This window comes from Canariomyces notabilis, assembly GCF_033297395.1.
Source record: "Canariomyces notabilis strain CBS 508.74 unplaced genomic scaffold N656scaffold_1, whole genome shotgun sequence".
Taxonomy (NCBI): Eukaryota; Fungi; Ascomycota; class Sordariomycetes; order Sordariales; family Chaetomiaceae; genus Canariomyces; species Canariomyces notabilis.
Window position 1 is genome coordinate 91,200 of NW_027041823.1, and position 23,495 is coordinate 114,694.

The 23,495-nt window shown below is 55.2% G+C and overlaps 7 protein-coding genes across 7 annotated transcripts; 3 read left to right on the forward strand and 4 right to left on the reverse strand.

The window, feature by feature from the left end:
• Positions 1 to 261: 261 nt before the first annotated feature.
• Positions 262 to 3,785, reverse strand: N656DRAFT_699463 (TBC-domain-containing protein; the record flags this gene model as incomplete). The annotated part of the gene is made up of 2 exons (XM_064810789.1): positions 262 to 3,297; positions 3,363 to 3,785. The coding sequence occupies 2 exons, from the start codon at positions 3,783 to 3,785 to the stop codon at positions 262 to 264; spliced, it is 3,459 nt and encodes a 1,152-aa protein (XP_064674520.1).
• Positions 3,786 to 5,491: 1,706 nt separating this feature from the next.
• Positions 5,492 to 6,866, forward strand: N656DRAFT_793498 (Pkinase-domain-containing protein; the record flags this gene model as incomplete). Its single annotated transcript, XM_064817174.1, has 4 exons — positions 5,492 to 5,699; positions 5,770 to 5,865; positions 5,925 to 6,465; positions 6,539 to 6,866. The coding sequence occupies 4 exons, from the start codon at positions 5,492 to 5,494 to the stop codon at positions 6,864 to 6,866; spliced, it is 1,173 nt and encodes a 390-aa protein (XP_064674521.1).
• Positions 6,867 to 7,609: 743 nt separating this feature from the next.
• Positions 7,610 to 10,138, reverse strand: N656DRAFT_772945 (DNase I-like protein). The gene is made up of 2 exons (XM_064813966.1): positions 9,633 to 10,138; positions 7,610 to 9,423 (listed from the first exon to the last, which is right to left on the reverse strand). Exons 1-2 carry the CDS (start codon positions 9,824 to 9,826, stop codon positions 7,821 to 7,823), a joined length of 1,797 nt encoding a protein of 598 aa, XP_064674522.1. The 5' UTR covers positions 9,827 to 10,138; the 3' UTR covers positions 7,610 to 7,820.
• A 1,379-nt stretch (positions 10,139 to 11,517) lies between these two features.
• Positions 11,518 to 13,322, reverse strand: N656DRAFT_742763 (kinase-like protein). The gene is made up of 3 exons (XM_064812840.1): positions 12,982 to 13,322; positions 11,701 to 12,799; positions 11,518 to 11,600 (listed from the first exon to the last, which is right to left on the reverse strand). Exons 1-2 carry the CDS (start codon positions 12,991 to 12,993, stop codon positions 11,732 to 11,734), a joined length of 1,080 nt encoding a protein of 359 aa, XP_064674523.1. The 5' UTR covers positions 12,994 to 13,322; the 3' UTR covers positions 11,518 to 11,600; positions 11,701 to 11,731.
• Positions 13,323 to 13,569: 247 nt separating this feature from the next.
• On the forward strand, positions 13,570 to 14,589 carry N656DRAFT_772948 (uncharacterized protein). Its single transcript, XM_064813967.1, has one exon. It carries the CDS (start codon positions 13,967 to 13,969, stop codon positions 14,123 to 14,125), a length of 159 nt encoding a protein of 52 aa, XP_064674524.1. The 5' UTR covers positions 13,570 to 13,966; the 3' UTR covers positions 14,126 to 14,589.
• On the reverse strand, positions 14,170 to 14,539 carry N656DRAFT_772949 (uncharacterized protein). The gene has a single exon (XM_064813968.1). It carries the CDS (start codon positions 14,467 to 14,469, stop codon positions 14,248 to 14,250), a length of 222 nt encoding a protein of 73 aa, XP_064674525.1. The 5' UTR covers positions 14,470 to 14,539; the 3' UTR covers positions 14,170 to 14,247.
• Positions 14,590 to 20,932: 6,343 nt separating the features above from the next.
• N656DRAFT_793501 (Pal1-domain-containing protein) lies at positions 20,933 to 22,989 on the forward strand (the record flags this gene model as incomplete). Its single annotated transcript, XM_064817175.1, has 4 exons — positions 20,933 to 20,960; positions 21,318 to 21,559; positions 21,659 to 22,106; positions 22,160 to 22,989. The coding sequence occupies 4 exons, from the start codon at positions 20,933 to 20,935 to the stop codon at positions 22,987 to 22,989; spliced, it is 1,548 nt and encodes a 515-aa protein (XP_064674526.1).
• Between the last annotated feature and the right edge of the window lie 506 nt (positions 22,990 to 23,495).

Sequence of the window (23,495 nt, forward strand, 5' to 3'; positions counted from 1 at the left end):
GAGTGATGATAACTTTTGGCCCCAACCTCCGTAGTGCATGCTGAATGCATATAGTAAGCGCAGACTCTAAAACGCCTGTATATCAGTAGTGTAAAAGCCATCGTCAGCCTATGACATAGAGCATTCATGCACAAGCTGGCCAACCCTTGACTCCTTGCCCCGCCAGTTCAAGCCCATTCCCAGAAATATCCAGCGCCGCTCCATTCCACACCATCCCATTCCCGCCGGCCCAGGTAAGCCGCATAGTCAGTCCAATAGCTCCTACCCGTCAAACTCGACCCCGACCACCTTGCCGGGGCCGGCCCCAGAACCGCTGCTCGGTCCAGCCCCATCCACAGAGAGATCGCCCGTAACGATGCCATCGCCGACACGGCTCGTGCCGCTGGCCTCTGCGTCAGCTCCCGTAAGCAAATCTCTATCCGAGCTCCGTACACTGCGACGCTCGGGGTCACCGCCATAGGCCACGCCCTTGCCGGCCCCGGACGACCGCTCACCGCCGGCGGGATCATCTTCATCCTCTTCATCCTCCTCATCATTGCGCTGACCCGGAAGCGCATTCTTCTCCAACTCCTTCTGCGCCTCCTCCATCCGGCGCCGTACCTCGGCCGCTACGCGCATCCCGTCCGTGACGATGTTGTCGAGCACGCCGCGCAGACCCCGGCCGACGGCAGGTGCTGTGGCCACTGGGGCTCCGCCAAGAGCGGCGTTGACCGCACGCCCGGCGCCGATGCCAAGGCTGGAGAAGGTGGTCAGGGATGAGGCGCTTGTTGGAGTATTAGATGAGCCGAGGTTGTCGATGATGTGGAAAGAGGTGGGGAATGAGGATTCGAAGAATTGTTCGAGCAATTCATCAGCAAGAACAACCATGCGGAAGGTTGGAAGCGTAATGTGCAAGGGATTGGACGGGTCGAGGGCGATATTAGCCTTCTCAGATTGGGCTTTGGACACACGTCGCCGCAACGCCAAGTCATCCTCATCAGGGGTTAACTGAACCGAGTTGAGCTGGAGTTCTGGCGGCTGCTGATCGCCTGGCACGTCAGATCTTTTAGCTTGCTTGGGGCTCCCAGTCGGCGACTCCATCGCTAATAGGTCGTCGTCGTCGTCGTCGTCGTCGTCGTCATCGCCAATAGCGAACGCGTCAGGGCTTGCAAGCTCTTCGCTCGCCGTCTCCTTCAGCTGGGCTGCTTGAAGCTTTTCTTGCACCTCTCGCACAGCGTTGTGCTGGTTGCTAGGATGGTCGGGATCGGCGTATTCAAAGCACCTCCTTATAAAGGCGCTGACACTGCCGAGGAATCTCTCATTTACAGACTGGCCCGGCACATCGTTTTGGCCCGCGTTTGCGCCTTCACTGAGGGTCAAAGTTGAATTTGAAGGACTGAGCGTGCCCTCGAGCCCACGTCGAGAGAGGAACAGCAAGGCTTCAGACATGCGTAGGATGCCTTCTCTGTCAACCTTGCCATCGCCATCGTCGTCGTACAGTTCAAAAAAATAGCTAATGGTCCCCATAATGTCTCGCTTGCCTTTGATGCGGGCCAAGCCTGAGACAACCTTTTGGAGTGTGAGGGTTGAGGATGAGTCGGCGTCCCACTTCTGGAACAGTCTCCTTAAGAATTCGTGGTCCGCGGGCTCAGGGCCGGCACCCCAAGGAGATAGCAGTGCATCAGACCTTTTGAAGCTGCTGTAAAAGCCCTTGTCCTTGTCTGCAAGAGCCTCACGGCGGGGAGTGGTGGGAGAGTCTGAAATGGCCCATTTAGACATGCCGGCGAGAAATTCACGAAACGCGTCGTAGTCCATCAGGCTGGTGCTCGGACCCAGGCCAACCCGTCCCTTTTCTATGCCGTGGTCACCCTCGCTCGCAACCTCTGCAATCCGTGACCTGCTGCTTTTGTTCCGCCTTGCCTGTTCCTGCTTTAGAATGTGGTCCCGCTGCTGTCTTTCGTACAGCACGCCATAAAACCTGTCGTATAATGCGCCCAGCTCGTCGTTGCTCAGCAGCTTGCTGTCCGGGGACAAATTCCTGATTGCAGTGCGTTTGGCGAAACTCTCGATATTGTTTAAGACGGCATCTTTATTCTTCAAGCGAAGCTCCGTGATGCTGCTGTGTGTGATACCCGAGAACTCCTTGAATGCAACGACCATGAGCTCCTGGAATTTCGTCACAGCTCTCAGCTTCGGGTTCTCCGACTTGGGGTGGGCTGACTCGTCTAAGCGAGCAAAGTAGGATTTGAGGACCGATATGAAGGCGCCGTCGTCAGCCGCGTCGAGAAGCTCCTCTCCGTTAATCCTGAGAATAGCCAAGCCAACTTGGAACAGAACTTTGGGTCCTTCGACAAAGAAGACATCCAAAACTCTGAAGGCGAAAACCAGAGGCATTGAATTGATGTAGAGCGACAGAAACCAGGGGAGTGAAACGACGGACAACTGGACGTCACTCTTGACAAGATGCTCCCACAGGATGGGCATCGTCTTCTCCACTAGGGACTCGAATACCTTTTGATCAAGGAGGGTGCCATACATGGTGGTGGAGTAATATCCGGGCACTAGCCGATCGCACAGGGCGGAAAGGAGGAAAAAGGCTTGGGTCTCAGACATGTAAATGAGCAGCGCCGCCACGACAATGTTCATAGCCTGGCAGTAGCCTACGTCGGCGTTGACCCAGCTATAGGCCGTGAGGACCCGGCGGAGGCGGCCAATGCCTTCCTCGCTCTGGAAGCCGGGATATTCCGGAAGGCTCCTGTTCAGGTCCTTCTCAATCTCGTCAATCGCCAGCGACTCCCTCCCGGAGAACTTGGAGAGCGTATCGGAATACAGCGTCGGGTTCTCAAGTCGCAGATAGATGGAGCCAGACGTCAGCTCCCACATCTCGCCTCTTAGCCTGTTTGGCAAGCCGACCCTGATCAGCTTGTGAAAGGTGGGCTGGCGGATCAACGTCACGTTCCGCCCGTTGTCGCGTAGATACTCGGCCCACAGCCTCATCTTGGCCCGGTCGCGGAGCTTTTTGGGGTCCCCGGGGTATTTGAAGAGCATGCCTAACCCGGCATCGGGAGGACTGGCATTCTTCTTGTCCTCCGGGCGGAGAAGGTATTCTGAATAGCACTCGGCTGTGACCTTCTTTAGCTTCCCAACATTCCCGACGTTTGCCCGCAGGCCCTTCTTCAAGCCGTCGCAAAAGCGTTCGCAGGCGGGCCGCGTGCCGGCAAGCTGGACTGTTATGCGCTGTTCCTTGAGGTCCTTCTTGTCCTTCTCCTTGGCGGCATCTTGACTGATACCGTTCCATGTTGCGATGGAGAGGGCGAACTGCAAGGGCGCGATCCGTCAGTCGACGCTCGGAGTGGTGGCAGCAGGAGACGGGCACACTTTACCTGGAATGTTTGACTGTGAAGGCGCTCGACTCTTCGAATGGCACAGAGCGGGAAGGTAAAGCCATTGCCGCTTGGCCCTCCGCCATGGGTTTGGCCGGTGAATATCGAGGAACTAGACGTGCTGGCCGACTGTTGGAAGCTGGAGGGCGTGGTGGAGAAGCAGAGGTAGGCTTCGGAAAGATGCAGCTTTCCGGCATATTGAAAGCCGCGGTCTCTATCCCTGTCGCCCTGCGTGGCATTCGCGGGCGGAATCGTGAGCTCGGCTGTTATCTCGTACAGAGGATGCTGCGACGACGGCAGGCGAAACTGGCTCTGGAAGAGCGAGGCCTTGGACGGGTTCCGGTCCGATTCGGAGAGATTTAAGCCCTGCGTCGGGTCCAACAGCTGTTGAGCCTTTTGCACAAAGCTCGAGAGGTTTAACATGCTGGGCTCCCGCTCTTGTTGGGCGCTGCCCTGTGACAGCAGAATTGGGGGCGGTCGCAGGGCGGCTTCGGCCTTGGTTCAGACGACGAGGACGACGACGACGACGTGCTCGAATCGCATTGCCTGATAGGCAGGGGAGAACCCAATCCTAGCCAGTATATTTACACGGAAGATCTACAGTCGGAACGCTGGGCTCTTGGAACTGGTGTACGGCTGAAAGCTGAGGGGCAATGCTGATGCTGCTGAAGGGATGGAGGATAGTGGTGCTCTCCAGAGGCAGCAGCGTGTAATTACTGCCTGTATATGTTACAATACATACATACGTTACCTACATATTCTGTACTGTAAGCACTAAGCAGCTCACTGGCAACCTGCAGTGGGCACCGTTTGCCAAGCGAGGTGTCGGGTGGGTCAATGGTTTTCATGCAATCCTGAGTCCCTGACCGTCGCTCACAGCTCTTGTTGATTTCATCAAAGGCAGAATTGATGTTTCACCACTGCCCCTCGCATTCCCTTTCCGAGTGCAGCTCCTTCACCAGCCAGAATCCACTGCAAAGTCAACCTAACCCGGCGCAGCAATCGCTGCATACCTATAATGTAGATTGCATAGCGGACATCTTCCAGATTGTTCCCAGCTCGGTTCATATCCCGGGCACATCGAGTTGCAAGAGCGAGCAACATCGTGGTCAAGAATACGAAGTAATGCCGGCTCAACTCGCTGGTGCTTCTCCACTACAACTTCTCTTCAGTGCATCCCATGGCATATCCTCTCCCTGTCCGGTCCAAGTGGAAACAGCACATCTCTAACCCAAGACTGCGGAACAGAGTTCCACCAATGTTATGTCAATGACTTCAATGGACTCTATTATACCCGTCAACCGCAGTAAGGCTGCATTCGGGTATTTTTACCCCCGGCAATTATCCAACGCCTTACCATTGATGGTCTTGTCTATGAGCTGAGCTATGGACCAAGCTATGGACGATGCTCTTTGGTCTTCTTGAATTATGGCCATGATTTCGCCAATGCATTGGATGACTGATCCTGAGCACCGATAATTGAAGGCGCGACCATCTTGCAGGGCAATCCTTCATCTGTCACATCTTTCATTGTCGGGTTCTTCTTGCCAGCAATCAATTTACATCTAGACTTGCGGGGCTCTCTTTTTAGCGGAACCAGCACTGATGAATCTCTGATCGACCCCCCTAATACAGTAAACCCCTATGCCCCCTACCCCACGTTGCCAAAACCGCGCGACCCCGCGAACCCCGAACCGAGAACTCATGAACGCAGACCGGGTCCCGTCCCGTCCCGTGCCCCCAATCCCCATTGCTGTCCTCAATCCTCATCGGTACGTCTACTAGCCAAGTCGGTTGTGCACTCCACTCCGCCTCGATATCTGCGACCTGGGGGCTGGACTCCTGATTTCTCTATCCAAGGTGCCCTACCCGCCCTCTCCGTTTCACAAGCACTGCAAAAGAAGCAGTGCTGAGAGAGGTGGCACGCTCAATATTGTTGTGTTTGCGACAAGGTGGACTCACTGTCCAAGTGAACTGAGAAAGGGCAGGCGATACATGCAACTCGGAGACAAGGTCTCAGACAAGCGGCCCCTTCACTTATATACACACACCTTGCGCAGTACGGTGCAATTCCAGGTTGCCTCGTCTTCCCAACAAACTCGCAGCTGACAACGTCTTCCACCAGCGCAATGGCGGCCACGGTCGCGCACTCACAGGCCCTAGGCCACGGGCTGCACCCGTTACAAGCGACAGCACTGCAAGCGGCGGGTGATGGGCAAGAGCAGCTTCAGCAAAACCACCAGGAGCAAAGGGCGTTGGACGAGGAGCCGTTTGACGTCTCGAGTGCCCGGAAGCTGTCTCCGGCCGATTTCGAAAGGGTGCGGACTCTAGGGACAGGTACGGCTCTCCTCTCGGGCCCGGCCAGAGGCACTAATGGCCCATCATAATACTTAATCTGGCTGCTCAGGGACCTTTGCGCGAGTCTGTCTCGTCCGACCGTCACACGGCACCGAGGCCGACCGCAGCAAGGTATATGCGCTCAAGATTCTCCGCAAGACGGAAGGTTGGTTTTTGGCACAAAGAAAACGCGAACAACACGGCCAGTGACTGATCGAGTCCCAGTAATCAAGCTTAAGCAGATTGACCATGTGCGCCATGAGCGTCAAATACTCGCCGACGTGGCGGGCCACCCGTTCATCACCAGGTTTATCGCCTCGTTCTCGGATCACGACTTTCTCTACATCCTGCTGGATTACGTGCCCGGCGGCGAGTTGTTTACCTATCTCCGGAAATTCCGGCGCTTCGACGAGGACATGGCGCGCTTCTACGCCGCCGAAATTGTGCTGATCCTGGAGCACTTGCACGAGGAGCAAGGGGGAATCGCCTACCGCGATATGAAACCCGAGAATCTGCTGCTCGATGCCGAGGGACACATCAAGCTAGTCGACTTTGGTTTCGCTAAGCGGCTCGGGAACAACGAGGACGACCGCCCAGTCGAGACGTATACGCTCTGCGGGACGCCCGAATATCTGGCCCCTGAAGTGATCCATAACAAGGGTCACACAACGGCTGTGGACTGGTGGGCGCTGGGAATCTTGATTTACGAGTTCCTCACCGGTTATCCACCTTTTTGGCATCACAACCCCATCGAGATCTACAGGCAGTATGTCTTGACTTACATCTGCTCCTAAACGCCTCCCTTGCCCCTCCCCGCTGACACACACGCCCCCTTGCAGAATTGTAGAGAAGCCCGTCGTCTTCCCGCAAGAACCAGTCATCAGCGACGCGGCAAAGGACATAATCAGGCAGTTCTGCACCGTCGACCGGTCGCGGCGCCTGGGTAACATCAGCGGCGGCGCGGCCAAGGTCAAGGCCCATCCCTTTTTCGCGGGTGTCGACTGGGAGGCGGTGCGGCAGAAGCGCCACAGGGGCCCCATCCTCCCGCCCGTCAGGTACCCCGGAGACGCCCAATGCTTCGACATCTACCCTGAAGAGGACGCAACGCGCGACGTGTACACGGACGAGATGGCTGCGAAGTACGACGAGTATTTCAAGGATTTTTAGCATGGCTGGCTGTGAAGGGTGGTTTAGCGATGATCCTCATGGCGGTCTGACTTTCTTTCTCCCGTGTCTTTATTTTGCTTTGACCTTTTTTTCTTCTCCTATTGATGCAGATACCCGGTTTAGCAGACGGGCGGAGATGCGGGAGCACATTGAGCGTGCTGGCATCTGCAGCGTCGTGGCAGGGTGGAATTGTTTTACCCCAACGTGCGAGGTTTGCTTATCTGCCCATCTCTCTTTCTGCTATTCTATTCTATACAGCCAGAGATACAGAGATACAGAGCGGACGGTGGCATTTGTGTGTCATGAATTGGATATTAGGCGTTTCGGATGGAGAACACGGGGGAACATGTGATCACAGACAAGGGAATGGGAAAGGGGCGGGGGACGAAGAGAGCGGTTGATGTACTATTGGCATATGTAAAATCAGAGATGGATGGAGTGGGGGATTGTTTTATCGTACGCTGACCACTGCGCGGAGGGCCGGCATCCTGGAAGAGAAAAGTCGAGCGCAGATATTACAACAAGGTAGCAATCCATGCAGGGAATGGGATTGATTGGCAAGGCCTCGGATTAGAAGCGCCAAGCTAAGGACGGCTGGGTGAGCTAGTCAAGTACGATGTCTCGGCCGTTGCGGGAGAAACGTGTACAGCCGAAGGTGCCCTAGGTATCTCGAATGAATAGCAATAATAGGAGCGGCCTACGTCTGGCCATCCACATAAGCCACACAGTTGTTGACCACCACATGCCGGCCATACAAGTCTCCGTGATCACGCACTCCGAACATCGGGTCCACGCAAGTCATAACGTTATATAGATATGTCTATCAAAATAGAGACCAAACTCCACGAGGAGATTTCCAAGCCTCTCATACCCACGCAGACACAGGTATATATAACCCAGTGTATACAAAATATATAGCATACCCATCTCCCCCTATTCAACCCCCATAACCGCTCACCACCCTCGGAGGAACCACCACCCTCCGACTCCCAACGCCAACACCGTCGCCAGCAAGAGCGCGCCCTCCTTGGTGCTCCACAGAAACGCCGACCAACCGACCACGAGCTCTCGTCTCCTCGCCCTGGCCCTCCTCTCCCAAGCATGCACGTCCACGGGGACAGGCAAGCGCACTCTCGGATCAGCCTTCCACTCCTCGTCGAGCAACCCGTCCCCTTCCCCAGTGCTAGTAGAAGTGGGAACAGCCATATCTGCCGCGCCCAGAACCGGCACCAGCCCGCGCCAGACAACCGGCCGGTGGTCGCTGGTCGCCAGCACGGGCAACGCGTCGTACAGCAGCGTCTCAACCCGCAGTTGTTGCCCGGTCCCGGTCCCGGTCCCCTTTCCGTGCCGCTGCAGTCGCTGCACCACCCAGGGCGCCACGTCCAGCCACAGAACGCGATCGCACCACCCGGGCCAGCGGTGCCGCGCAAACCGCCAGGGCACTACTTCCACCACCTTTCCCTCGTCATCCCCGTCCCTCCTGTTGCTACTACTACTCCTGGCAGCCGCAGCCGCAGCAGCGAGCACCTCGGCGCGGTTATCCGCGCCCTCGGCGGAGTCAAGCACGTCGTACTTGTAGGTAGGACCAAAGGTGACGGGGCTCTCAGAGAGGCCATGGCAGGTCCTGTTTGCTTTGCGCTCGCGCGTGAGCTGGTCGCGGTGGAAAAAAGTTGAGTAATGGTTCGGCGAGGCAGGGTCAAAGCTTGGGAAGACGGAGAGTGGTGGCGGAGTGGTCTCGGCGATGCGGTAGTTGAGGTCGCCCGCCACGAACAGGTGGGATGTCGGCTTGAAGATGGAGATGGACTGCAGTTTGGCTCTGTGCGTCTCGTCTTGTACGAGGTTGTCGTTGGAGGAGGACTGGTGGTGCGGTAGGAGGGGCCGGGTGTCTTCTTCCTCCTCGTTGTTGGTCGTGTCTTTGTTGGAGTCATTATCGTCTTCCTCGGAGGAGGACGAGGAGGAACCGGATGAGGTCAGAGTTGGATAGCGCGGCGCTGTGTCGCCTGCCCCTGAACGGTCCGGTGTTTGCGCGATGGACGTTTCGGCAGGAAAGACTCCCGGCAGAAGGCTCCGCGGGTTGGCAAAGGTCAGGCAAGACACGATGGAGCGCCAGTTGGAGTTGCGCTTTTTGAGGTTCCATTCCATGGCGGCCATGTGGGTGGCGACAAAGGTCAGCTCGGTGGACATGGGTTCTTCATCGCCGTCATGGCCTCGGCCTCGGCTCCATGTCACGCGCAGGCCGACGGCGCCCTTGTTGCCCATGTCTGCGGCACCGAAGCCACACTCTGCTTCCTCAATCTGCTTCGCCGCGGCCGGGTCACGGGCATAGAGAAGAATGGCCGTCATGCCGACATTCTTGGCCCGCACGAGCGTGTACGGGGGACCGGCCACCCTCGGCGGCGTGGTAGAAAGGACGTGCTCATCATGGCCGTCTCTCCCAGCGGCCGCAAGCACCCGTTCCGAGGCGACATTGAGTGCGTCACCAAAGCGAACATAGTAAGGGTCCAGGAAGTAGGGGCCGATAAAGGCGTGTGAGAGCGGTGCTACCTCTTGCAGCGAGCTATCCTCCCCAAATCAGCTTACATATACAGCCAGGGAAGATGATATGAACGCAGAGAGAAAGGAAGTGAGAGGTGAGAGTGAGAGTGAGAAACTGCGAGCCCTCAGATCGGGGTGGGGCACTCGGGAGGCCGAGACCGAGCTTCATTGCATCTCCTGATGTATCAATGGAGCACTAGATCAGCTCAAAGATCTAATTAGGCGACTCACAAGACAACAAGATCAGGCAGACCAGCGGCATTCTGCAACAGCGCAGTATGCAGATGCGAGGCAAAGACGGAAGCATTAATCAAGTTCTTTGCGCAGTTGAAGGTGAGGATCAACAGATCCAGCGTTGACGGCGCCATTCTCGACCCATCCGCCGCATTGATCGAGGATGACGGGCATTCCTCTCGGAGGCCCATGGTGAGGCCGTGGAATAACCGGGAGTGGTCTTGGTTCCGACACCCGGCAAATCCAAGCTTGTTGCGAGTCTGCTTGGTGCGACCCGGGTTATTCTGAAGGACGGCAAATGCAAATTCCGGCCGACATGTGGCAAGCCGCGGGGCGAGGGGCGTTGAAAGCCAAGGGTGTGCCACGTTTGAAGGCCTTGACAGACTTAACTAAAGGCAATGGCAGGATTCAGAACCGTAAAAGCTCCCAGTTGGCCTACTTCTGGCCTCCTTGTCTCCATCTTTCCCTATTATATGTGAAATTCCTGAGTCCCTGCTCTCTCGAGTCGCGTGTTGTCAGGTTGCCCCAGCCATGTGCCCCGCAGGGACTGCATGTATAGCCTCCTGACACCGATTTTTGGTCAGCGCCAACAACTTCGCTTCATGCACCCTACGAGGCTGAGCAGTTCGCTGTCCACTCACCGTGCATGAACTCGCTACATTTCCCACAGTATCACTACCACATGAACAGCAGAGGTCTGAGTCAAATAAGAAAGCAAAAAACGAGACCTTTATTATGAAAGCTACCTGCCATGCATTGCTGCCTTTCCCCCAGATCACGTAAACGGCGAGTTGACCTGTACCCGGGAATCCCGGCTGACTGCACTTGTCGACGGCTTCTCCGACTGCCCTACAAAGCTCGTGCAAAGGCAGGAAGGGAGAAAAGCCCTTGCGGTCCACGGGCACTTTGATCGCGGTTGGTCACGGTGGGTCTATTCCGCAAGCTCCCTGTTGCTTCAGGGCCGAGAGAACGGGCTTTCAAGCGAGCGAACAGAGTTGGCTCCTAACCCCCATCATCCCCATACCGTCCTCCAAACCACTTGCCCAATGTGATGCAAGGATGAACGCTGTCCCATGACGTCCTGTCAACCCGGCCTCCGACCTATCAGTACCAGCTCGGGAACTACTGCCCGGCCGCCCAGGAGCACTGCCACAAATGCCTAGATCGTTGGCTAGGGCCAGAACTGCAATCGTATCCGTTATCTCGGTATCAAAAATCGCTTCGTCCCCTGTTATGCCTCCCCACAAGCGATTCCCGGTGCGATAGAATGCAACGACTAAGCAAGCAAAAAGAAACGGAAAATGCAGGACCAAGAAAAACGAAAAAGGGAGTGGTGACGGGGTAGTTCTTTCTGTAGACGTCGAGAAGCGGCCGATCTCCCAGCGATGCGGACCCGATAGCCAGCTGAAACCTAAACAGTCGGCTGCGCTTCGAGTTTCTGGCCCGTCGTTGTGATCGTTATTCCACTACGCCACCTCGGACATCAGCCGTTTCCCAAAACGACACCCCGACAGGATCGGGATGCCGGGCATGCCGTTCGTCAGATTCCGACCCTAACAGCGAGTCCGGTACTTGACCAAAAGGCCAGGCCGAGCCTAAGCCAACCGGATCACACCGCAGAGCGAAGATCATCCGAGCCAAGGGGAAGGTCGTGAACTGATGAGATGCCGAAGGATAAAAAGGGAGAAAACAATCAATCCCGTAAAACCGGTGCGTAGGGCGTGTATCTGTTATCGATGCTGATCCGGTCCCGGCAAAGGCGCGGCCGCCTCCGCCTAGTAACTCGGGCATTTCATGGCGGAGAGCCGCTAACGGTCATCTCCACCCAGCCGACCAGGAAACATAATCATACAGCCCAAAGGAAGCCATGGTCTGGGGTGCTATTCGGCGCTTCAGTCCATGGGGCGGTACTTGTTCGAAGCGTATCCCGAGCCAGCGCCCTGACCTTTGGCAGCCGAGCGCAGCCTGTTATCGCAAACTGATCGTCAGCACTCCACGTCAGCATTGTAAACCCGGCCAGCGGTTAACGCGCAAACCAAGACTTGAAGAAAATATGATTCCTTACTAGGAATTCTTTGGGCTAGGCTGGCGGTCACTCACATCCTGTCGCTTCCACCGACGGCGCGGCTGGTGTCCGGGTTCTCGCCAATCGGCTTCCGGGTCTGGCGCGGGAGCGCCTGCTGGGCGTCCTTGCGCGTCTGCGACGCGTCCTTGGAATCGCCAGCAGCCGCCTGGTTGGTGTTGTTTCCGGCCGCCTGCTGGATGGCCTGGGCATTCTTCTGGTACTTGTAGACGGTCCAATCAAAGACGTAGTCGTACTGGAAGCCCTCGCGGACAAACAGATCGCGGAAGATCTTGCGCAGGTAGCTGTAGTCGGGCTTATCGTCGAAGCGGAGCGAGCGCGTGTAGTTGAGGTAGATGGCGAACTCGTTGGGGAAACCACGGCAGAGGACATCGGTGGGCGTTGTCATCTTCTTCTCCATGATGCGGTCGTACTTTTGCTTCTTGGTGGCAGCCTTGAGTCCCTGCCACGGGAGAGAGCCGCGGCAGAAGTAGAGCATGACGTAGCCGAGCGACTCCATATCGTCACGGCGGGACTGCTCAACACCGAGATGGGTGTTGATCGAAGCATAGCGGGCCGTGCCAGTCAGGTTCTTGTTCTCTCTGTAAGGAATGTGGAAGTGCGTCTTGGGATCGCGGTACTTCTTGGCCAGACCGAAGTCAATAACATTGACCTGGTTGCCACGCTTGCCAATACCCATGAGGAAGTTGTCGGGCTTGATATCGCGGTGGATGAACGACTTGGCATGGATGTACTCGATGCGGGAAATCAACTGATCGGCGAGAAGAAGGACCGTCTTGAGCGAGAACTTGCGGTTGCAAAAGTTGAACAGGTCCTCCAAGCTGGGACCGAGCAGGTCCAAAACCATGGCATTGTAGTCGCACTCGGTACCAAACCAGCGGACAAATGGAATGCCGACGCCTCCGGCGAGTGATTTGTAGACACGGGCCTCATACTCGAGCTGCGGGTGCTTCGCCTTGACGCTTTCGAGTTTGATAGCAATTTCTTCGCCAGAGATGATGTTGGTACCCAAGTAGATGTCACCGAAGGAGCCAGACCCGATCTTACGACCGATCCGGTACTTGTTCCCCACGCGGAGATCCTAGCAATTAGTTAGCCAGCTGAAGCCGCAATCAGTGCCGATGCAGATGCACCCGCGAGGAGAGCTGCCACGCCCGTCTCTTTTCCTTCCAACTTCTCTCGAGTACATCCATAGGCAGTAGACAGCTCCCATCAACGGCTGCAGGTCGCACTGTCTTCAGTATGTGCATCAAGATTTCGTACCATGGTAGTCATGTTTGCGGCTGGTAGAATTGTTCTACCTCCGGTAACGTCGTCTACTAGAACGCAGCTATGCTAGAGAAGTACTGCGAGCGATGAAGTTAGCGAAAGAATACTTCAATAGAAGTGAACCGGCCGAAACGACGTTTGAATGTGCCAGTAGAGAGGTTAGATGCAGAATGTTGGTGAAGTGTTGCCTCGGATGACGGAGGCGAAACGCAGGCAGCACTGAATCAGCGAGCCTCGCCAAGCGCTCGGATCTCGGAATTGAGCCTTTTATGGGTAGTGCGAATACGGTGCCGATGTCTTGAGGAAACGAGGCGGAAAAAAGAGATGAAAACTCCGAAACTGAAAATCGGACTTTACTCACCCGTTGAACCTAGTTTTCAGACTCGAGCGATGAGGGAACTGGTCGTACTCGACTCTGCAGTCGGTACAAATGTCGGCGAAGGGAAGGGAGAATTTGTGCGTTTGGCTCGAGAGGGTGGCGACAAGAACGAGAATCGCTCGCCAGAAATGGTCTGCGTGGGAAATTAGATAATTAGAATACTGCAATCGGAGGAGCTAGAACGAGGAAAAGGTTTTAATCTTACCGTCAAAGGGGATTTTTGTGCTCTCGATCGGGAGAAGGAGCAGCGTGTGGGCTTGGGGTAGTGGAAAGGGCAGGAGAGGAGGAGAAATTGGGTGAAGGCGATTTGGGGAGGCTTTGAGGTCCCAAGCTGGCCACAGCGGACAGTTGTTCCCCCCCTGCGAAGACGTCGCTGACTGGGCTTGCCCTGGCCACGACTTTGAACTTGATTGAACTCTCCACAGTGCGCCCTTTGCTCGACCAGCATCAAATTGTACAGTGCGGAAACGCCGCCGGACGGCAACAACGTCCAGGGCTCAGGCGAATTTGACAAGCGAGGCATCGCGCTGTGGACCTAGGGAGCCCTTTGCCCAGTGCCCACAGTCAGCCAGATGATGCCCAATCCGGCTGGCAGGGCAAATGAAGCTGCTGCTGGGCTGTTGTCGATTTCAGCCCCCTCACTTGCCTCTGGCCAACGCGGTCCCATCGGTCCTGGCCAGACCAGCCGTGCCAGCGCACCAGTTTGCAGCTGCCTTGGGAGTACCTAGGTCCAATACATTTGTATGCTTGATCATTTAACAAGTAAGCAGGATAAGGACACACGTATCCTGATGATCAGGTAAAGGCACCGTCACGAGGCTCATGCTACTCCGAGGGCCTCGTAACATTCAGGTTCTTGGCAGGCCTCTGGTTTTGGGCAGTCACGCAACGGAACTCGCCATGCGCTTCCGACAGCTCAAACAACCTGCTTCGAGTTCCCGATCAGCAACCCGCGCCAGTTTTGATCGGATAGCCCAACTGTAAACCTTGTGCGTCCTCGTCCCGTCTGTCTGCTGGGCTTCGCAGCCTGCCAAAACAGAGATGCCGGAATGCGCGCTAGGCCTGGACGTTCTGGCCCAGAGAAGGTTCGACGGGACATCCATGAGGTTGCTTAGCTGATCTGAGGACCCGACAGTGCGGGTCAAACATTTGTCATAACTTAGGAAATGCTTTTTGATCGAATGCCGCCTATCAAAAGCGCCTGGAGACGTTCGCTGGTAGTGTTTAAGCGCTTACAGCGTCACGCCCGTCCAGCCATGCGCGGCAGGCTTTGAAAGGGCGGGAGTGGTCTTACCGCTGGCACCGTGCCCGTAATATTGCCGTAATATTTAGCGGACATGGCGTCTACAAAGGGTAATCAAGCCGCAAACGCCTTAGTTCTCGATGGCATAATCGAGAAAGCAAATTGCAGTCAATGCAGGCACAAGAAGCAGACAGTCAATCCCGGAGACGCATTAACATCAGAGGTGGTCATTGAGCCTGAACCTCCAGCTGAAAGGAATAACTATAGAAATTTCAATGGGTTCATGTCTGGACTCTGGATACTCCGTGACATCCATACTGTATGTATTATATGGTCTCCGTACTGTGGACGATGCTGATCTGCAGGAAGGCTCTCGATGTGGCTCGCAAAAAGGCATTACCAGTATCATTCGGATCCAGAATCCAGATCAAGGTGATGATTCCATATCTACATACATACACTAATCGAAGCACCTTGGTTCCCAGCCGACTTATACACCAAGCTGGAGTACACACGTATGTCCTGCGTAAGTACCTGGCTTGTCGTGCACCCCTGCCTGCGCCCTGTGCAAGCCTCAACTTCCCACTTCCGAGTCCTCCGTGGGTTCGCGGCCGCACATGGGTCGCGCGCCACAAGCCATATGATGCCATGGATACAGGGCCACAGGTTCAAGATTCTACAGCAGCACATACCCGGCTATTTGACACTACTGTGCCTTGGAGCACTCAAGTTGACGGGCTGATCGGACACTCGGGCGGCTTGTCGATCCTCGATAGTGAGCTTTTCAGTCCGAATTCGAATTGCAAGTGTTGGTCGTGTGGCACAACCTGTAGGGTTGCCAACGGCGTTCATCAGCCCTGGCACTAACCAACTGACTACCAGGTAATAAGCTGAAAATAGCTCCAAAAGCATAAGGTAGGGACTGGACCGTCTCGCTCTGCTGCAGTTCTGCGAAGGTACGATCAGGTGCACTTCTTTCCTTTGATCACAGCGCGCCATAAAGCGACGAGCCGATCGAGCTTGGTTACACAACCCACAGCCTAGTATCACCTCTCCATTATAGGTCAGCCACGTTAGTTATTGGCTCTCAACCAATATTAGGGCGTCGGCCACTCACTCGACCTTAACCTTGGATCGCGGACTGGGAGGAAGGCCTCATTCCCGTCTACCTACTCACCAGCTTCAGGGACCATTCTTCTACCCTATGTTCCAGAGACACCATAGGGGTTGGACTGGTATTACTGCTTGTTGCTGAGATAGAGCTGTTCTCAATGGTAGCCTGCTCGGGCTGAAAGGCAGGTTGATATATGTTGCTATGAACTCTCGGCCTCACCGAGGTTCCAGTGACCACACAAACAACATCTGACGGGTTTGCCCACTCATTCGTGTCATCGATCCCGTAGTCGAGCCATCTAGATGCTCTATCAGCTTACTCACTGCCTTGTCCTTCGGCAGACACAAGAGGCAATCTTCTGGGGGAGTTCAGATCCCTTTTCATACCGTGGCGTTCGCAATGTCCGTCAGACATGTAGAGGCTAGAGGTACATCATGTAGTCGTTCACTTAGGTACCTTACCTTATATACTCGTGAGTGACGACAAATCAGAAAGCCTAGAGATACTATCCTATCCATACAATGCAAGTCATTGCCCTGGCATGTCCCCGAGAACTTGACAATTAGGTATCTCTGCAAAACAAGAGTAGTTGTCAACTTGAAGCAATGGTATTGAAGCTCTTCTAAGGACCTGGATACAGTCACGGGTACGTATACGATTGGCTTGCCGTTGACTTAACAAGTCTCAGGTCCAACCTGTCATTGTCGTTGTTGACTGCTATGGAGTCTAAGAATCCCCGAATGCCCATACCTGTCCCCATGGCATGAAGATCCTGTCCTTGTATGAGGTTGAGCCGGTTAATTCCAGCAATGTACCCAGGCTAGGTAGGCTTCCTTTCAGACGGAATCATTGTAGGACTGCTCACATGCGCTGCCCGTCCGCTATATACTTTGTCCAGCGCCCAATAATTAACCCCCCTCCCCGGAGTGGTGCATTGGAGAGTTACTGAGCGGTGTTTCACGGTGTTTCACTTCGCTCCTTCCCCTTTCTCGTCAAGAGGTCGCCAGTTCGAGCCCGCTCAGGTACCTAGATAGGCAACATTCACAAGCACCAGACAACAGGCTCCTGCACATCGCCAGGCACCAAACCTGGAGTCTCTGAGCATCGAGAGGCCCTGCCAGTTTGGGCTCCTTAGGTCAGACTTTGTTGAGCTCCTTCTAGCGTACCTGCGTAGCAATGCCAGCTTACCAGCGCTGGTTTTCCACCCACGAAGGCTTGGTAATCCATGTACCGTTGGCGTGAGTTACCCGTGCAAGCCTTACCGCCCAGCTTGCGCCTATTGGTTCCGAGATTATTTAACGTCTGAGCACCTGTGCTGAAGCTGAGTCTTTCACGACGCCACCACACCACGAGCAAAACGTCACTGACAAGCTGGAGGAGCTGGAGGGCCTGGCCAATCTGTGCGAGACCGAGCATGCTGACAAAGGTATTCGAGATGCGGGTAGCCTGCCATCACGATCCCTTGCCAACCTCCATGGAGGCCGTTTCCCCGAAGCCGGTATCACATTCGCTGCCAGTAGTACGTAGGGCCACTGTAGTACCCATGGTGATGAGGCGTCCGCTAGGTGGCCATCGACTACTGCTTGGCAATACTACTCCGACGGTCGAGCTGTCCGCTGGCTTCCCCAGCCTGGAGCCTATCTACCTACCTTCTTGACATTGACTCCCTGTACTTGTAAAATGCCTGACCTGGAGCTTGTGCTCTGGAAGAGACGTCGCCGCCGACTGGGGCTTGAGCTACTTGGTGGCTCTGGTAACCTGATCCGTTCTAGTATGATGTGAAGGAAAGATGACTCTTGATTCAAGGGTGGCAACCTTGACGGAAGCCTGACATCTTTGGCAGGATCAACATTCGTCTCATCACTAGGTACCTGCCGACGTCATACTCTTTCGGGAAACAGAGTGAGTTATATTGAAATGGTGCGAACTCACACACCAAACCACACACACAACAACAATAGGGGGAGGAAACGAACCTCGGAACTTAGAGCTGAACCATACTATAGACCTATGACCTATGACCTTTGACCTGTGACTCTGAACATGAACTAGAACTCGTATCACTCAGAGAACATATGCCAGAGATAGGTATTGCCCTGATTAGAGGGCTAAGACTACCGGAAAGTGGCCCGAAGGCCGGGTGCAAGTATGAGAGGAGAGTGTTGTTGTATAAGTTTGAGAAAATGAGAAAGTCAAAAGCGAAGTTGTAGATATATGACTATTTAGGGGTATGCCCCTGTCTCCACAGATCCGTCCCTCTGATCCGACCTACCTAGAGCTCCTCCACTGCTCCTGAGACCTCCCGAGCGTATGGGAACACTTTGCCCTGTTTCAATATGCAGCCCAGGATTCAACGGTGCTGGTGGGGGTTCAGTACTAACTTCCACGTTGTCTATTACAGGTGGGCCCGGCCACACAGCGTCCGAACATACTGGCACAAGATAGTACTAGCGAGAGGACATGCAAGGTTGCAATTTCAGAACTTACTGGCTAGGTAAGGTACCGTGGCCGTTGCAAGAAGCTGGCCAACTCATGTACAAAGATTCCGTCTCGTTGTCTGCATGTGAGCTATACACCTTACACGGGGAGTAACTTCCCCTTGGTTCCGTTTTGTTGGACCAACTACCTCCGGACAGCGGTTGTCCTGCAGCACGAGCCAAAAGTCATCCCCTGAGACAGAAGAAGCCGCATCCTGAATTCAAAGAGGCTAGAGGTGGGATCACAGATGAAGAAGATGTCCTGCTACGAGCGTTAGTGCTAAGACTGCAGGTTGAGAAAGTCAATATGCCAACATGAACGCAACTGTTCAGGTTCCCAATGTTGTCCTTGTTCTGAGCTTGACCACGAACATCAGGTACAGTACTCCGTACCTATGTAACCTGAACTCCATCGCAATTTCCATCCATCACGTGAACCCCACAAAAGGGCCCCTGGAAAGAGGCTGCGGGGCGTTGATCCCCCCTTTATGCGGCTGGTGAACATGGCCCCTGGTCCCTGGCTTGGCAAGGCTTCAGGGGCGCTTTTCCTAGCGTAGGTTGCATCCTCAGGGTCCAACACTTGTTGGGACTTCGTTTCTTTGTCCCGTCTTTGGTGATTTGCGTTATCTGCCGAGGTTTGAGTTTCTGGTAATAGCGCAACTTCATGATAGGGAGCCCTGGTCTCCTTTCAGGAGGGAGAGGCCTTTTCGTGGAACCATCGTTCAGATTATTCAGTTACAAGGATATCACGTATCGCTCGGCCGTCATTTCCCTCTTCACCGCGCGCGCCTGGCAGAAACCCAGAGATAAGACCTGGCGTATATCACCAAGAACAAGCAGCTCAATGGAATCGCTAGCCCTACCCACTTCGCCGAACTCGGCAATTGGCATCCGGAATACGATGTTGCTCGCACCTTGCTGCGTAGCAGTGAACCACAGGGTGACAGGATGGCGCGGCATGCTTCTCTGATAGCCGGTTTTCGGTAAGTTGCTGTGGTCAAGATTTCCAGGAGACACAGTCTGGTCAAGACATTGTCTTCTCGGGGCTCGTCTCAGCAGTTGCCTGCCCGCTCTTTCCATCGTCCGCGGCCGAGCAAAAGATGCGCTGTGATGACAAGGCAAGCGGGTTGCGCGGAGGCACCTCCGTCACGGTAAGAACCGTGCCTGAACTATTCACTCCATTGTTGGCAACCCTTGCATTTCATTAGTGTAGCGTGGCTGGACTGAACCTGTAAGGCACATAGTATGAATAGCCTCACGCTACATACATGATACATCCGTATGTACCGGTAACGTGGAAGGAGACCCAAACCGACATATGTACTTTGTAGTTGATGGTTCATCAAGGCACAGTATTGGAAGGGACTGATTAAAGGAGGAGACAGGGCCAGATTATTAGGTAGGCATTGTTCGTGGTCATTGAAGCCGGTCACTGTACTCCGTACAGTACCTACACATGCAGTTCTACAAGCCTACACAGTAGAGAGCTGGCGTTGGCCATGTTTGCCCACCCCGGGCTGCCGAGAGTTGGTCCATGACTTGCATCTTGTTACCTTAACTTGTCCGGGTGACCACCCGAAGACTCTGGGAGCTTTGACGCTAGCGGTATTTTGCCCCCTGAGCAGAACGCCGGCAACTTCTCAGCTGTTCACTGCCAGCTGTCTCTTTTTCTCTTCTTTTCGTCATTGAAGTCGAGTGTTGCAACGTCCAGTAATACCAATCTGTTGACCGAGCCTGTTGTTAGGCGAAACACACTCTTCCGGCGTCCGACTTCCGTCGTTGCCCTCTGCGAACCAGGAAAGGTGCTTCAGGCACCGCACACCGCTGCAATATTCGGGATCGCGCTCCCGATCTCCAGGGGTCCACTAGAGTAGCCACCCAATTGCCGTCTCTCTTGCCAGTCAACGAAAATTGTCCTCTTCGAGCGAGCCCATTTATTAAAGACGTGGCCTCGGTCTACGATCGCAAAGGATACGTTAGGGTAGTTGATCTGATCTCTCCAACGCTGCACAGTTGGACCTATAACTTGAGCACGTCGACTCTGCCACGGCCTCCTGAAAACCCACCTCAACAACGAACTGGAATCGCTCAGTGTTTTCACATTGCGGGGCTGGATCAAACAAAGCAAAATCCAAGCCGATCGCAACATCCCGTCGCATCGCAGCAGCGACTAACATACCGGGCGACTCCAGGTCAGAGTGGTAGGCGCAGTGGAGAATAGCAGCGGTGCCTTCTGCCGAACTGACACAACGCAGATTGCAGGACCAGGGCAGAACTGAGAGGTGACTTCCGAAAGCGACCGTGCAAAAGCGGTGGAAAGCATTCTTCACGGCTCCCCGGCACATAACCGTCGCAACATCTCATCGCTGAGAGTTCCGTCGCCAGCCAGACGGCACGAACGTCGAAAAGAGGGGCCAAAACCGTATCGATCATCGAGAGGGCTCAGAGTCCATCCCGAAATCGTCAATTTGTCGCCGGCGGACAGATCTGTGCTTTGCAACAAGTGCACGAACGACAAGCGGGAGCGACCCGCTGTCCTGCCTGAGTAACGCTCCTGATCCCCACTGGTATGACGCCAGCCCCGGCCGGAGGAATTCAGTCCAAGACATTTTGACACGGTAGCACGGGGCACGCTGCACTCCAGGCTAAAGTAAGGCCAGAAACAACACTCAACTCTCCAGGAGCCAAACCACCGGCACCTAATTCAGCATTTGCTCGCGCGTCTGCCTGCCATGGCCGCTACCCAACCAGAGCAGCAAGGTAAGTCTCCGTCAGAATCGTGCTACACCCTTTATCATCCTATCAGATGCGCAGTCTGCCGTATCGCACTCCAGTGGTGGCAGAGGTGAACAGAACCGGGGGGCAGAGATTCCTACCTACCCTTCCCACTTTCCCAGTTTTCTCGGGCTTTATATGGGGCTGCATTTGTGGCTAGGCATTTCGTTCCCGTCGGCTTTCCCCAGCCATTAAGCATGTTGTGTCATGAGAGGAGATTGCTGTTTCATCTCGCAATCACCGTCGTCATCGCATGCATGCTGCCGCTTGCCCAACCTGCTGTTCCTTGCTCGGCATATCACTAACTTGCTGGGGGCGCTCGCTACCTCGGAGGACATTTAGATCAGCAGTCTGCTGGCTTGCTTTTGAACCTAAACTCAAACAACCCCTTCCGCAACCGCGCCGCATCGCCCGCTCTTCCAAGCCCGGTCTCTCCCTTCGCCGACCCGCCTCCCCGACCCGTTTCGCGCAACCCGTTTCTTGACCCTGCCATCGCCAACAGGTCGAGTTTGTCGAATATCCGATCCGCCTCCGAAACCATGTCGCTTGAGAAGAGGCCATCGCTCACGGCTGAGGACATATTTGTATGTTGCATCCCAGTTTGTTCGCGCCGCATCAATACATGATAAGCCCGTGCTTGACTCCCATCAGAATCCGTGATCAAGGCTGACCACTCTCCACAGGGTTCTCTGACGCTCGAGGATTCGAAGACGTTTTCAGATACGCCGCCGAAGCCAGATGCGGCGAAGGCACCACCGACAGGGCGCAGTGCCCCACCGCCTCCTGGGCGTGAGAATATGCCGCCCCCCGGCCGCAGAGGCCCGCCGCCAAATCACCGGCCGACTCGCTCGCAGGAGGAGGCCCTCCGCGCCCGGAGAATGCAAGGGAACAGCGACATCTCGGGTCCCTTAGGTCCCCCCCGTTCTCCTCAGAGACGCCAGGAGAGACGCCCGCGCAGGAACTCGGAATCCTCCATCATGGACTCGGAAAGGATTATGACCGAAGAGGAGAGAAAGCAGCGCGATTTGAGGCGACGTGAGCGCGAGCGTCGTCACCGTGAGAAGGGGAAACCCAGCCGTCGGCTTGACATCATTGACCAGCTTGATGCGACGAGCATCTATGGGACAGGAAGTAGGCTCTTCCCCTTCCGACATAAATCAAGCCTCTCTGACCCACTTTTACAGTTTTCCATCACGACGGGCCCTTTGACGCGCTTAATCCCCACCGAAACAGACAAGGTAGCAGGCGTGCTCCTATGCAGGCCTTCCCAGAGGGCTCGCTGAACAACACGCTGGGTGGGTCAGGGCCGCTCAACACCCGTCCCGATCATGCAACCTTCTTAGGACAAGGAGAAGACGAGGCCTTCAAGGAGTGGTCTAAGGTTGCCAAGGGGAAGAAGGAAATGCCAGTGTTTGATCCCCTTAGTCGTGGCGAAACGCTGCACGGCGACCAGTCACTTGGTCTGGGCACGTCCACATTTCTGGAAGGGACACCAGCACCACGGGCGGCGATCCAGAAGCGTGAGGAAGAGCGGGCCGCCGAGGTCATGAGTGAGGGTCTCCAACGCAAGAAGTCGCTCGCCCAGCGCATTCGCAACATGAACCGCGGACAGCGCGAGTTCCAGCCATCGGGTAGATTGACCAACCCTGAGATAGGTTTCGGATCCCGAAGGTCGCCTTCGGAGAGTGGGCCGGCCTCGGCTACCGCGTCCTCTGCGAACCCGGAACGCAACCCCTTCTTCAGCGAATTTGCCTCGGATAAGGGGGGCGAAGAGGGCTTCACAGTACGCAAGATGGATTCGAATGGGGACAAGGCGACACCTACGAGCCCTCGCGGCGGATTCGGCCTGGAGCGCAGGTCGACAGCGGATGGGACGCCGAGCGACGGTACGCAGCCCAAGCCCACCGGTATTCTGGGCCGTATGAAGAGTTTGAAAGGTGGACGGCGTCAGCGATCGGGGCCTTCGGGTGGCGGTGACACAAATGCCGCCGCAGCCCCTGGAACAGCGGTTTAGAAACGTCGCTGGCGAATTTAAGGGAGACTGTTTTAAGCACCTCTTGCGAAGGCTGCTTGACCCGGGCCGGCGGTCTGCATGGCTGGTACCCCCACATCATCCTGTCCTCCGGTCCATCTCTCGACTCGATACCCTCTGCAGGCACAGACTAATTTGGGGATGCCGCAATCTGGTTGGCGGTTGAGTCTTCGCCGTGCTCGTGTTGTATGCTCTGCTCCCATGGCGAAGGAATGACATGGGCTACAGCGCAGTCACCTCTCGTCTTGTTTTACTCCCCCATCCATCTATTTTTCACGCTTTTGAGGCGACGTACCTGATCTCAGTGATCAAATTAATGTGATGCGTTGACAAGGAGTCAAGATATGCTAGCTAGGTAGTTCTATCCCTTCCTATAATCCGTTCTTTTTTTCTTCTCTTCCTCTCTCTCTCCTTGAGTCCATCACATGGTCTGTGTTGTAAGGCAGCGGGCAGTGGAAATTGTCAACGTATCCTTTTTCTACGGGTTT